The sequence below is a fragment of the Pterocles gutturalis genome, unplaced genomic scaffold (genome assembly GCF_000699245.1).
Source record: "Pterocles gutturalis isolate BGI_N339 unplaced genomic scaffold, ASM69924v1 scaffold17282, whole genome shotgun sequence".
Classification (NCBI taxonomy): domain Eukaryota; kingdom Metazoa; phylum Chordata; class Aves; order Pterocliformes; family Pteroclidae; genus Pterocles; species Pterocles gutturalis.
In genome coordinates this window covers 20,612-32,561 of record NW_010108233.1, presented here as the reverse complement: position 1 = coordinate 32,561, position 11,950 = coordinate 20,612, and the positions used below count along the sequence as shown (strand labels likewise).

Here is an 11,950-nt window from a genome sequence, read left to right as displayed (position 1 = left end):
GGGGCGCCCCGTCGCTGCGCGGTTCCGGGCTACGGCGAAAATGTCAGGAGGCTGACTGGGTTTTGCTTCTCAGGTAAAGGATGAAAGGTAGTGAGGAGCCGTTTTTTGTGAAATTCCTAAAGTCTTCTGGGAACTCGGAGTATTTTTTTAAAGCTCTTGAGGTAAGTAGGTTTGATCACCTTTCTCAGTGAGCTTGCTGAATTATCTAGTTAAATTATTTGTGTGGTTGACCTAGGTGTAGCTTATAGGTATATATCTGGAAATAAAGCTGTTTCTGTAATAGAGGTGTCTAGCGTTTAATCAAGTTTGTTGGACCAGAGCAATCTTGTTGAAAGTATTTCTTGAACAAGAAATAAATATAATTTCAAAACCTATTGTCATTTAGTGAAGTGGCATGTAGCTCAGAAGGTCTGGATGGTGGTCACGTATCTAAGCACTGTGCACTGTGGGTTGTTTTCCATCTTGAGAGGTTAGTGGGAGCTAAAGGCACTGTGGGAGGATCAGGTCCTAAAACGTTTGTATGATGACCATTTAAATCTGAGTGTTGTGAAGACTTGGAGGATGAGGGGGACACCCGTGAGGTATTTTAGCCCTTATGCCAATATCCTCTTGCATGGTAGCTATGTTGTGAGCTGTTTCAAGTAGGTGTGTAGTTTCCCCAGGACTGGCTATTCGTGATTTGTTAATTAAATAGATGTTGTTGTATGTGTTTCTTTCTGCAGTCTATAAAAGAATTTCAGTCAGAAGAGCATCTACAGATCCTTGAAGAAGAAACAGCACTCAATATAAAAGAAAATGATAAATCACTTTACATTTGTGATCCTTTTAGAGGCGTTGTTTTCAATCATCTCAAAAAGGTATGCTACCTGTCAACTTATTTCTAGCTGTGTTCTTTGTTTTCTAGAAGCACTCATGTCCATACTGACACTTTGTATGTTCTCTCTTTTTGCACTGAATATAGCAGTATGAAATATTAGCAATAAAATCTTTAAAACTTCACTGCATCCTGTGCTCAGGGAAGAAAATGACTAGCAAAGCATAAGGATTATTTTAAAGCACATGGAAAAATAAATAGTATGATCAGTTCCAATTCTGATAGAATCGCTAAGCTGGCTCTCACACTTTTTTACCTCCTAAGTAACATGATTTTGTTTGACCTGCAAGGAATTGTCTAGCAGACAAAGAAGGGCTGGCTGAAATTCTCTGGCATGTTAGCTATAGCACCTGCTGCTTTTACTGAGGCCACAAAACCTACAAGGATTATACTGAAAATCCAGAACTGAAAGTAAAAATGAAACTGTCAGCTACCTGGAAATGCTAGAGGAGGAGGAGGACAGACCAAGGGCCCTGCCTTCCTCAGGATTCAGGGGCAAGGAAAGCCTTCCTTTTGCCAATGTACCTCCTGCTAATTTTCTTTTTTTTTTTTTTTTTTTTTCTTTCTGTTATGTTATTGCAGCTTGGTTGTCGAATTGTTGGACCACAGGTAGTCCTGTACTGTATGGAGTCGCAGCGATGTGTCCCCAGAGCTGAGCATCCTGTGTACAATATGACCATGGCCGATGTAACGGTGTCCTGTACCAGCCTGGAAAAAGATGTTAGGGTAATGCGTTGTACAAAGTGGATTGTTTGCCTGATTATCGTTGACACTTGCTTCAGATGGCTCATTACTAAGGCAGCAGTCACACTATACATAAGTCTAACTGTGCCCGTGTCTGGAAAGACTAGATAAATCTATAATTTGTAGACTATGTATAGTTTTAAGTAGAGAGTTGTGTGGAGAACGAGGCAGTCTTGTAAATATATGTAGTATATAAATGTGTATGTAGTGGTGTATCTGTGTATGGACATGTATGTATTATATAAGCATATACATATGTAATAATAATATTTCAGCTGTATTAATATGGAAGAAAATGTATGGTTTAGGGCTTTATTAACTGATCAGACAGATCATTTTGTGGCTGTGATGCTACAGGCAACATGCTCTGTTTCTGGTTACTCAAAACTGCATGGTAAAGATTTAATATCCAGTCAGATATGATTTAAATAGTTTATCTTAGATGTTTACTTTTTGCTTATCCCAATGTCTCTTTCTAATTTATACTACATAAAATGTCAACCATCTGTGAAATTTTACTCATACGGTATGATTGTAGTATTTTTGTTAAGGGTATGTATTATGTTCAGCTTATCATAAATACAAATAAATTGGAAATTATATTTGATGTTTTTTATGGCTTCAATATATATCCATTTTGTATAGTGTTTTAGAAGAAACTATGGACAATTGAAATCCATTATTTTGGGTTTTAAGGTGAATGTGAGTGTAATGTAGGTTCTTTCTTTTGTCTTGATAATTTTCTATATTTTTTTCCCCCACCCAGGAAGAAGTTCATAAATACGTGCAGATGATGGGTGGGCGTGTGTACAGAGACCTCAATGTGTCAGTAACTCACCTTATAGCTGGAGAAGTTGGCAGCAAGAAATACTTAGTAGCTGCTTCTCTGAAAAAACCTATTTTGCTTCCCTCTTGGGTTAAGGCACTCTGGGATAAGTCTCAGCAAAGGTATAAAAAACCAAAACAAACGCGATTTTTGTTTTGGGAACTGGTAATTCTTATGATGATACAGACTACTCTCTTTTTCTGGTTGATTTTACTTGTAAGAAAATTTTCTTTATTTGTGTTTTCTCTCTTTCATTCCTTTAGCATAATGCGATACACTGATGTTGACATGAAAGACTATGTTTGTCCTGTGTTCCTCGGGTGTACAATTTGCGTAACTGGCTTAAGTAGTGCAGACAGGAAAGAAGTCCAGCACCTCACTGCTGAACATGGTGGGCAATATACAGGGCAGCTCAAGATGAATGAATGTACTCACCTCATCGTTCAAGAGCCAAAAGGTAAAACTTACAGAGTAAATATTATTTTCACTTCTTGAATTGAAGTAATGCAAATGTGTATAAGCAGAAGAGTTTGAACTGTCTGTCTGCTTCAGTGTTGCTCTTACTGCTTCTGTTTAGGGAGTCACTGTTGATGGGAAGAGTGATACAGGGCACCCTTACTTTGCTCTGAAGGCATGAGAGAGAGGACAAAAAAGGAAAAAAACAGAGACCCAGATGGTATTTAAGGGAGGAAAAAGGGAGAATCCTAGAGGGGATGGAAGAATAAAGAAAAACTAATTTTTTGGGGGAGAGCTGGATAGGACTTAATTTGTATGCTTATTGAAATTGGATTGTGGACTAATGTTTTTTAACTGATCTTTGTGCCTTCTGAACTCCATACTAAGATAAAATGAAAGCTCCCTTTCTTTCCTCTTGTCAAGATGAAAAGATTGTAGTTTTATTGTGAGAAGAATGGGAAGGGTTTTCTTTTTTCCCTGACTTCCTTCCCTTTCCCTATGGGGAAATGTCTTGGGACTTTTAAAACACTTTTTTTTTCTGTGCCTGAACACTTTTAAGTGGTTTTTTTTCTTTTCCTGTTTTAATGCCGTGCCATACTGTACCTGTGAGCTAGCCATCAATGAGATTTTTTTTAATCTAACTTTATTTAGAGGACAAATCAGCATATCAGAAGAGTCCAGGATAACACAACTTGCACATTGAAATCAGTTATTTGAATTTTTAAATTTAAATGTCCAGCCATCTTTCAGCAGTCAATGTGTGAAACATTAGCCTTTTAGTGACTTGTGATTTTTATTGTGTTTACATTTGAAAGGTCAGAAGTATGAATGTGCCAAAAAATGGAATGTGCACTGTGTGTCTGTGCAGTGGTTTTCTGACAGCATTGAGAAAGGCTTCTGTCAGGATGAGACAATGTATAAAATAGAGGCTGGATCAAAACGGGGTAATACACCCAGTACATCAACACCTACGAATCTTGCCAGCAAGCCCGATAGTAAGTAAGACCTTTTAAAGTATGTTAAAGTAAGGTACAAAATGTCTGTAGCAAGGAGGCAGAGCTGTTTCAAATTCGTAGGTTGCTGCTTGCTTTTGCAACGCTGGTTTGACAGTTTGGGTTCTGATTCTGCATATACTGAAAACACAACAGATTTCTTTTAAGCACATTGAATATTTCAACATGTGTAGACTTAGAACACGTGAATAATTGTTTAAAAAGTAAACTTGAATTACGCATATGATTGTGCGATTAAGAATCAGTGGTGTAGATCTCTAATTCCTAAAAAAGCATGACTGTTCATGCATGTGTAGTTTAAAACAGGTTTCTGTTAGGAATTTAATCTTACAGCAGTCTTAGGGGGAAAATAAATGCTGATTTTTAAAAAATTATTATTATTTCTATTTTTTTCTTCATATATTTGTTTTTTACTTACTCCATGCCATTAACAGAAGGAAAGTTAAAAGCATTTTGTAAACAAACATGGTAGCGTGAAAGATACAGCCAGCTTTAAATGTGTCTTTCCAAACCACTGTTACTGACCTGACTACTGCTTCAGGAAATGACTGAACAGGAGCTCTGGGAACTGAAGTTAGGTATTTAGCCAAGGTTATACTTACCTAGTATTTTTTATTCTTCAGACATTACATTTCCTTCTAGCACAATAAAATCATATGTGGCACTTGTGTATTTTGTTTAGTGAAGCAGCAGAGAGAGATGAGCCAAAACTAATGCATCTTTTTAAATTTTAATTTTATTTAAAGATCATACACTTTCGGATGTCAGCCACATCTCCAATATCAATTTGAGTGGTGTTAATGAAACTGCATGTAGTTCTGCTATGAGCAGCAGACTGGATCCTCTTCCTGATGAGCTGGAAAACTTGGATATAAGTTCTTTTCAAGCTCTTGAAGATTTGCTGGATGGGTGTCGAGTATGTTTAACAATGTGTATAATATATACAATGTTCAGTCTTAATCCTGTGTGAGCAACTAGGTTGAAGCATTGACAGTTGCTGCTTGAGTAAATCGTTTCCATGGTCAGTAGCAAATGTCAGATTTATTTTGTGTCCGCATGCTGTTGCTTGCGTGGGTGTCTACATGTATGTGTGTATAATTGTATTAAATATGTATTATAAATATAAAATTACGTATTTACAGACATATATATTTAAACACCATAGTGAATGGATTCTAGAATTGGTGTGGGGTTTTGGGTGGGGTTTTGGGGTTTTTTTGGTTGTACAACTTTGGCTGGGGGTTCAGTCCATTAGTAAATATTGAAGTTTTGCTAGATTAATTTACAAAGATAAGTTAATCTAATTCTAAATGTTTAAATTTTTGCTGATTCTTAGAAGCCACATCACTAGTTTTTATGTTCTACAGCAGTCAAAACAAATTATACCAAAATATCCTACTTTATGTTTTTCTTTTTACTTTGTTGTTCTTTTTTTTAAAAGCCTCTTCTGTTGCTCTGTTCTCTTTGTAGATCTATCTGTGTGGCTTCAGTGGCAGGAAGTTGGACAAGATGAGAAGGCTTATTAATTGTGGCGGTGGTGTTAGATTTAATCAACTTAATGAAGATGTTACTCATGTCATTTTGGGAGAAAATAGCGATGAGCTGAAACACTTTTTGGACAAAACATCTCACAGGTTATGATAACTATACTGCTTAAGGTCTATTTCTACCTTGTTTTCTTTCTCACACCTCCTTGTAAAGGGGAACATGTATTGATTTGAAAACCCTAAATAATTCTTGACTTAAATGAGAAGATGCACAGCTAGTATTTGTGAGTATATCCTCATATGCTCTTGAATACTATAGTTCGTTGAGTAGCCATGAGTCACCTCAATGAATAGAAAAACAGTTATTCTTATTGGTGAAAAAAGGTGTTGATATGTATTTGTTAATATATTGAGGAGGAAGGATTTGGCAACCCAGCGGTGGCAGATATAATTTACATTATAGAAAATAAGTACAAAATTCTCCATTCTCAGACTGAAGGAATTAAAAAAAATGTTGAGGTTTGTAAAGTGCCCAAAGCTTGCTTAGTTTTGGAGTTACCAACTTTCAGGTGTGTGAACATACTAGTATTTGCAGAGTGGTAAAGAAGAATCGCAGTTCTGAAACCTGCTGTAACTTGTTTGTGTAACATTTTATTTTATAGGCCTCACATAGTGACAGCAAAATGGTTACTGGAGTCATTTAGTAAAGGTTATCTACATCCCGTGGAGCAATATATCCCTCTGAACTACCAGCTGCTAGACAACACAATTTTGGAGCAACCTGGAATGAAGTCCATTCTTCCCAAAAATAACAATCTCTCAAAGAAAGAAGCTGTGAACATTACAAAGCACCAGAAGGCTGCTGAGGATGACTTCCTCTCTCAATATGTGAATAATGATTCTACATTAGGTATGTTCTAGGCTTAGCATCCCATAGAAAGTTTAACTGCTTATAACTACCATTTGAGTTTTGCAGCATTTGCCTGTTAAAAAGTTAGCCACATCCAATTTGTTAACTTCTATATTGTGTTTTAGAAATCAGATCTAAACAGGCCTATGTAGAGCAGTTGTTAACTAAAACTTGGCTGAAAACAGCAGAATACTGTCATTTCTTCATGAAGCTATTTTGAGTTGTCTTTGTTCATGTCAAGTAATTAATATGGTTGGGTTTTTTTTCCCTTTCAGATGAAGTTGAAAAACTAACATCTAGAACCTTCAGCGATGTTACTCACTTGACTGCTCAAGGAGATAATCAGTCTTCCGTCTGTAATGGTTCTTTGGGAGAGTCTTCTACACTGGCTGAAGGAGGCTTGTTTGTGAGAAAGAGATTTCTTCTTTTGGGTTTTGGTGAAGAGGATGAGTCCTGCCTTGCAGATATTATAAAGGACAATGCTGGGAAAGTTCTGCCACTGCAAAGCAGAACCATTGCAGACTATGCTGTGGTACCTTTACTGGGGTGTACGGTGAAGCCGACTGTTGGTGATGTTGTCACAAACACGTGGCTGGTAAGGGAGTTACACTTTTAGTTCCACAAGTAAACATGTATCTGTGTTAGAAATATGTCTAGGCAGGTTGCAGGCTTAAACATAAGTAAGATATGGAGAGATTATCCTCCTTTCATTTGAAATGCACTAAATGAAAGCATGCTTTAAAGCCTCGGTAAGGTGTCTTTTACCTGCTTCACTTCATTTTCTAGAGGCTCGTTAAATAGGACTTTATTGTCATGACTCAAAGGCTGCTTATATCAGAGTCTGACAGCGTTCTCTCTAAATAATGAAATGTAGAAGGAGCTAATGATGGAAGGAAGGATGGATGAAGGAGCTACTAATAATGATTTTGTTTGATGTCTTTGTGCTTACTTTTTGTTGTTTCATGCTTTTTACAGCTTTCTAACTTGTGGCAGAAAGCTTTATAGCTCAAAGTAGAAAAATATTAACTGTATTTGCCAAGAGTGGGCATGTGATGTATGCTAACTGCTGTTAGTATTTTTCAGTACTAGGTAACTTTCTATGAAGTAAATCTATACAGACCCTCAGATCACAACTTGAAGGGAGCTTGCAGAGCTGGAAGAGTAGTAACTGAAAAGTTCTGAATAATGCCTCAGTATGTCAACCCTGACAAAATTCAAATGATCTAGAAAAGAATTTGTCTGATTCAGTGGAAAATAATTTGTCTCAGATGCAATGATGGAAGCAGGGTTGCCTGTTGTTGAGTCCATAAATGCTGCTATAACAGCTGCTGAAATAATGTTGGGTTTGTTGCTAGTTGGTTTGATTTGCATTGTTCTCTCTTTCACCTTTTTTAAGATAACGTGTGTGGAACAGCAGCTGCTTTTAGATCCCCAGTCCAATCCGCTCTTCACACCAGTACCAGTAATGGAAGGAGCTACCCCTCTGGAAGGTTGTGTTCTTTCTTTTAGCCAGTTCACTGGTGCAGAGAGAGACTCCCTGGTTTATCTGGCAGGACTGCTAGGAGCCAGGTATGTTTCTTGTCACTGTTTCTTCTTGTTCTTCGACAGCCAGTGTGATGAAATCCATTATGCATTTAATTTCTTATTTTACAGGAGTAAAAACTTAATTTAAAGTTCTTTTGGATTCTATTAAATTACAAAATCTAGTGCTGAAGCAATGAGATGTTATTATATAGTTCTTTTATTTTCCTCTCCTTTAGAGAAATTCACACACATTCAGTATTCACATAGCCTAATTTCTACCAGAATACGCTCAGTCTCATATTTCCTAGTGACTGAGTCTCAGTAACTTTTTGCTCTGCTCTAGAACAGAGGAAAAAAAAGTCAGTTCTTCAGATGTCAGGCTTTCTGAATTGCTCTTCAGTTGTCCAGGAGAGGACTCTTGTTCCTCTTCTTCTGTACTATCTGGTTTAGCCTCATCGCCAGTGATAGTGCACCATTTCTTAGCAGCTAGGATGATGAATTATTTGTTACTAATTCATCAGGATCTTTGGAAAACATTAAGAAAAACACGTTTAGTCATGAAGTGGCAAAATTGAATACCTTAGAGTATCACTTGACCTCGTTTGTAGTCTGTTTCGACTAAATTCTTTGCTGGTGAGTTCTCAGTCCTGCCATCTTCTTGGAAGATTAGGTCCTTGATGATAAGAGAAAAACTGTAATATAGACAAAACTATTGTTTGTTTGGAAATTATGCTTGTTGGCTCCAGAAAGGAATCCAGCCTGTCCCATTAATCTTGCATAAGAATGCTAGGCCCAGTGTATGATTTGGAAATGGAATATGTGAGGAATTCTGGAGTGTGAGAAATGTTACGTTTTCAATACTGATAAAAGCAAAATGTTACTGTTTAACTTTTTTTTGGTGTGTTTTTTAGGTTAGGCTGTGAGGTGCAAAGTGGATGGCCTTAGATAATTCTACTGGCTCTTGAATGCATTTTATAATAGTATAAACATGCCCTAGATTAATTTTGATTATGACTAATTGCATGGTTTATTAATCTAATTGTAGAGTACAAGAATTCTTTGTGCGGAAAGCCAATGCAAAAAAGGGAATGTTTGCCAGTACCCATCTTGTGGTGAGACAACCGGATGGTTCCAAGTATGAAGCTGCAAAGAAGTGGAATTTGCCGGCAGTCACTGTAGCTTGGCTTTTGCAGTCTGCAAGGACGGGAAAGAGAGCAGATGAAAGCACGTTCTTGATTGAAAATGCAGAGGCTGAAGGTTGGTTATTAGCAAGTTAGGGAATATGATTGTGTCATTGTACTGTTCGTTAATGATAAAGAATGCAGGTATGATGAAATTTTTTTTCCTAACGCCTTCAAAGTATTAGATCAAAAGGCTATTTTTCCAAGTACTTTTTCCATATTTTTTTCCTGCTGTTGAGTCATGATTATAGAAGTGACACTGTGTGTTTGCTGCTCATTTATTGGAGCTAGTGGAGGCTTGTGGTTATCAGTCAGTTGGGAATCACACTCAGTGCCTCAGCTTTGTCCTTTTTGACACGTATACTGCTCTGCAGATTATATGGACTTTCAGTTGTTGTTTAAATAAAAGCGTATGTGAGATCTATGTTCAAAAGAAAAATCAGACTACTTGCTTATGTTTTCTTTGTTTCTTTTAAAGATAAGGAGAGTTCCATTACTCAGCTTAACAAGATACCACCAGCTGTTAAATCTGCTCATTCAGAACAACCTACTTATCTCCTTGAAACTGGAAAAAAAACAGCTGTGACCCCTCTTGATATTAACAGGTTCCAGAGTAAAGCTTTCCAAGCCGTAATCTCTCATCATATTGGGAAGACAACCCCTCTTGCACAAGGGGGACTGCCACAGAAAGAACCATCTTTACATCTTGATACACCATCAAAATTTCTTTCCAAAGACAAGTTATTCAAGCCTTCTTTTGATGTAAAGGTGATTAACTTTTTTTAGTCTGTGGAGCCAGTAGGGTTAAAGATGTGCATAAACTTAAAAACAGCACAGAAAGCTGTAAGCACTGTGCTTACCCCTTTTTATGCTGTTAACATACCGACTTTCTATTTTGAATAAAGCCAGGAAAACTGTCTCTGTTTATTTACATATATTTCTAGTTAATGACCCATGGATTAAATTTATTCATTGACTAGTAGATGCTATAATGTCCTTAACAAAGCTCCTTTGTGCTTATTGCATCACATGCTGATGTTCTACACCTCACACAGTAGGCAATCTGTGTTCTTTATGTATAAAGACCGAGAAATGTAACAAGAAGGCTTATGATTGCTCCAGATATTTGGAAGCAAGTGTTTGCTTGATTTGTGATGAAGTGCTACTTTAATGAAATGTTTTAATGTAATGGCTTTATAGCAATTACAACACTGTTATTGCAAATTGAAAAACGCATTGGGGTTTTGGATTCGTTGTCTCATTCTGAAGGCCACAAAAGGCTAGACTCCAAGATTGGGATTGTCTTGTGCTGCTTTTGTGCAGTGGTGCTACAGTTGCACTGGCTAGCTGCTACGGTAGTACACCATCCTGGTTTAGGAGTATGAAATCTTAACTACAGACTCTATTTGTGAAACTTGCACTTGAGTGAGAATTTTGTAATGCATTCATGAAAGTCAGTCAGTTGCTTCTTTTTTGGTAGGACGCTCTGGCAGCTTTGGAAACTCCAGGAGGTCCTGGTCAAAAAACCAGGAAACTGGGCACGCCTCTCTCAGAAGTCATTGTCAGAAACTTGAAAGTGGCACTGGCAAACAGCACAAGGCATACAGCAGCTCTTACAGCCAGCCCTCAGTTGAGTGCTGCACAGCCAGAAGCGGTAGGAAATTTTGGTTTTTAGTTTCTGGAGCATAGGCTTAATTAAGAAAATGCTGTATCATTTGTGGTTTAAGTTACAAAGGAGTTTGTGAATTGTGCTGTGTGATCTATTTGAGTAGAAATCCATATGATTATGCATTCTTCAATGACAGTTAACGGAAGGTAAGATGGAAGAGTCTCCCTCTGGAAAGCGAAGAGTTTTAAAATCTTTTCCTTCTGTCTGTACTACTGTCTTGAATGTTTAGCAGTTGCTAAGTAACATGACATGTAAATATGTACCAATGTAGACTTTGTAGTATTGGGACGAGAGGATTTCATCACACTTCAGAAATTCCCAGGCTCCAGATGAGCAGGATTAAATATTTTGTCTTGGACTAAAGTTAGGAATTATTTTTTAATGCATGTGTCTTCTTTTCCTATCTTCCTCTGTACGGCTCCTCTGTTTACTAGGAGGCACAAGATGTGATCAGTTGCTTAACCCCTTTTAAAGACACATTTCATTATCCTTTCTTGTAGTCATCTTGCCTCTTCAGTCTAATCTACCCTACTGAGAGAAAACAGAAAAAGATGTAGGAGGAAAGGGACCATTTATGTGTTGCTTGCCATGTTAGTAACACTTGTTTCCTGTAGAGGAGGTGCTTATTATTTTTTTTCACTCCAGCATGGTGAAATACTTGTGTGGCACCAGATTTGATAATTCCCTAATTTCATTGTTCAGGAAGTGCTCGGTCTGCAATGGAAGGACCAGAATATGTTCTAGAGAGAATGGCTGAGGGTGAATCTTTTGTCTTTGTATTCCTAGTGCATGGAATGATAATAGTGCTGGGTTTTGACCGTGGAGTTTGGGAGCAGCAAAAATAGAGAAAATGTGTTTATCTTAGTTTTGTTGTTATTTAATTATTGTACTACATGCTACGCTAAATATTAAAGTATTTTTGTTATTGATACAGAAACCATCTAAACTGACTGTCCTGCTTTTATCCCTGCTGCTTGAACAGGAAGAAGAGCCCAAGCCTCTAGCCGATGTTGTTATTTACGTTAGTAAAAAACTTGGTAAGAAGCAAAGTGAACTGAATGCAGTAGCAGCTTCTCTTGGGGCAGACTACAGGTATGAACTGATACAAACACCCTCTAAGCTTCTGCGCTGCTGTGACTTCTAATAAATATGAGTCTTTGCATTCTAATATGCACTTCTACATGACTTTTTGCTATAGCTAAATATTATGTTTCACCATCTCAAACAATTTCTACTACAAAATAAGGCCATCTGCTCTTAATGCAC

General features: G+C 37.3%; 1 protein-coding gene across 1 annotated transcript in view; it reads left to right on the top strand.

The window, feature by feature from the left end:
• Positions 1-45: 45 nt before the first annotated feature.
• TOPBP1 (topoisomerase (DNA) II binding protein 1) overlaps positions 46-11,950 on the top strand; it is a 21,136-nt gene continuing 9,231 nt past the window's right edge. The window contains exons 1-15 of the mRNA XM_010072565.1: positions 46-161; positions 723-857; positions 1,457-1,600; positions 2,385-2,566; positions 2,708-2,901; positions 3,716-3,895; positions 4,660-4,829; positions 5,384-5,547; positions 6,063-6,310; positions 6,592-6,905; positions 7,707-7,879; positions 8,880-9,091; positions 9,494-9,783; positions 10,496-10,669; positions 11,667-11,776. Coding sequence (XP_010070867.1) covers positions 81-161; positions 723-857; positions 1,457-1,600; positions 2,385-2,566; positions 2,708-2,901; positions 3,716-3,895; positions 4,660-4,829; positions 5,384-5,547; positions 6,063-6,310; positions 6,592-6,905; positions 7,707-7,879; positions 8,880-9,091; positions 9,494-9,783; positions 10,496-10,669; positions 11,667-11,776 — 2,771 coding nt within the window. The 5' untranslated portion in view covers positions 46-80. The remainder of the gene's footprint in view (positions 162-722; positions 858-1,456; positions 1,601-2,384; positions 2,567-2,707; positions 2,902-3,715; positions 3,896-4,659; positions 4,830-5,383; positions 5,548-6,062; positions 6,311-6,591; positions 6,906-7,706; positions 7,880-8,879; positions 9,092-9,493; positions 9,784-10,495; positions 10,670-11,666; positions 11,777-11,950) is intronic.